The sequence below is a fragment of the Zerene cesonia genome, unplaced genomic scaffold, assembly GCF_012273895.1.
Source record: "Zerene cesonia ecotype Mississippi unplaced genomic scaffold, Zerene_cesonia_1.1 Zces_u010, whole genome shotgun sequence".
NCBI classification, from domain to species: Eukaryota; Metazoa; Arthropoda; class Insecta; order Lepidoptera; family Pieridae; genus Zerene; species Zerene cesonia.
This window is the reverse complement of record NW_024045140.1, coordinates 1,034,060-1,035,319: the sequence shown is the minus strand read 5'-3', so window position 1 is coordinate 1,035,319 and position 1,260 is coordinate 1,034,060. Positions and strand designations below refer to the sequence as shown.

The 1,260-nt window shown below is 38.4% G+C and overlaps 1 protein-coding gene across 1 annotated transcript in view; it reads left to right on the top strand.

The window, feature by feature from the left end:
- The window catches only part of LOC119839232 (BTB/POZ domain-containing protein 7), a 28,417-nt gene that overhangs the window by 21,192 nt on the left and 5,965 nt on the right, over positions 1-1,260 (top strand). The window contains exons 27-28 of the mRNA XM_038365451.1: positions 313-363; positions 1,172-1,237. Coding sequence (XP_038221379.1) covers positions 313-363; positions 1,172-1,237 — 117 coding nt within the window. The remainder of the gene's footprint in view (positions 1-312; positions 364-1,171; positions 1,238-1,260) is intronic.

The window sequence follows — 1,260 nt, the reverse complement described above, 5'->3', positions numbered from 1 at the left end:
GGGTGGCGTGTGTGGCGCGTCAGATGGCTTGTGTGGCGCGTCGTGGTGTGTTCCCAGTCGCGTTTTATAAAATATTTCATTCAAATTAGTTCCTTATTAAACTGCATTATTGTTCAAAGTCCACTGTATCTCTCAATAGAACTTTGCTTAATCGACGCATAGACAGATGTATGTCAATGTTTGAGTGTGACTGCGAGTTTAGTTGATGATGTACGTCACACTGTATACAATACGTGACATTAATTGAGCCTTCTTATGTGTGAACGTGTCTATACAAAATAATATGTTTAAATTTGTCATACTCGTTTCCAGCGTACGGCTCGCTGCAGGCGAGTAGACGAGCGGACCTCTTGCCCAGCGCCGGTGAGCGTTTGTTTAGTTATTTTTATTGCGATTCCTTCATTGATTTCGCTTTATTTCTAGAATTTACTCAATAATCTTCAAGAAAGACAATCTGTTTATGCCAAAGCAGTACGATTTATGTAGTACATTTGCAATCATATAGTTGGACGTAAATAACTTAAACACAAAGCAAATAAAGGTAGATCTCATCCGCTCAATAATATCAGAAGTATGAAAGCGGCTGTGTTTGTTGATAAAACTTTTAATTTAAGATTTCCAATATTGCAATCTTTGCTCTCCCAATGTTGTAACGTGTTTTCTAATCATAAATTTCTGCACTCCTCCCTTATTATAAAGTACTAGCGGTCCGCCTTTGCCGTTTCGTTCGTGTTACATAGATAGCCTTTAGCCTACCTCCATAATGGCTATCTAACACTGATAGAATTTGATAAATTTTGAAATAATAGAAAAAATTTGATCACGAGGCGGGATTTGAGCGAATAGAAATTTTTTTTTTTTCTATTCTTTCAAAATTTATAATTTATAAAGCATTTCAATGCTATAAAACTAAAAATTAAACTGATAGAATTTTTCAAATCGGACCAGTAGTTTCTGAGATTAGTGCGTTCAAACAAACAAACAAACGAACGAACGAATGAACGAAACATCGAACGAACGAACAACCGAACAAACAAACAAACAAACTCTTCAGCTTTATAATATTAGTATAGATAAGTGTGTAAAGGCGGTGTTTTTATTTCAACATATATTATATGAGATATATTAGTATTGTCGTATTGTACCTACATGTCTCTTATTGTGTGTGCAGACGTGTGCGCGCTCCGGCGCGGCGCCTCGCCCGCGCGCGCCGACGAGCGCGAGCACCGCGCGCCGCGTGAGTGTGCACCCCGCACCACA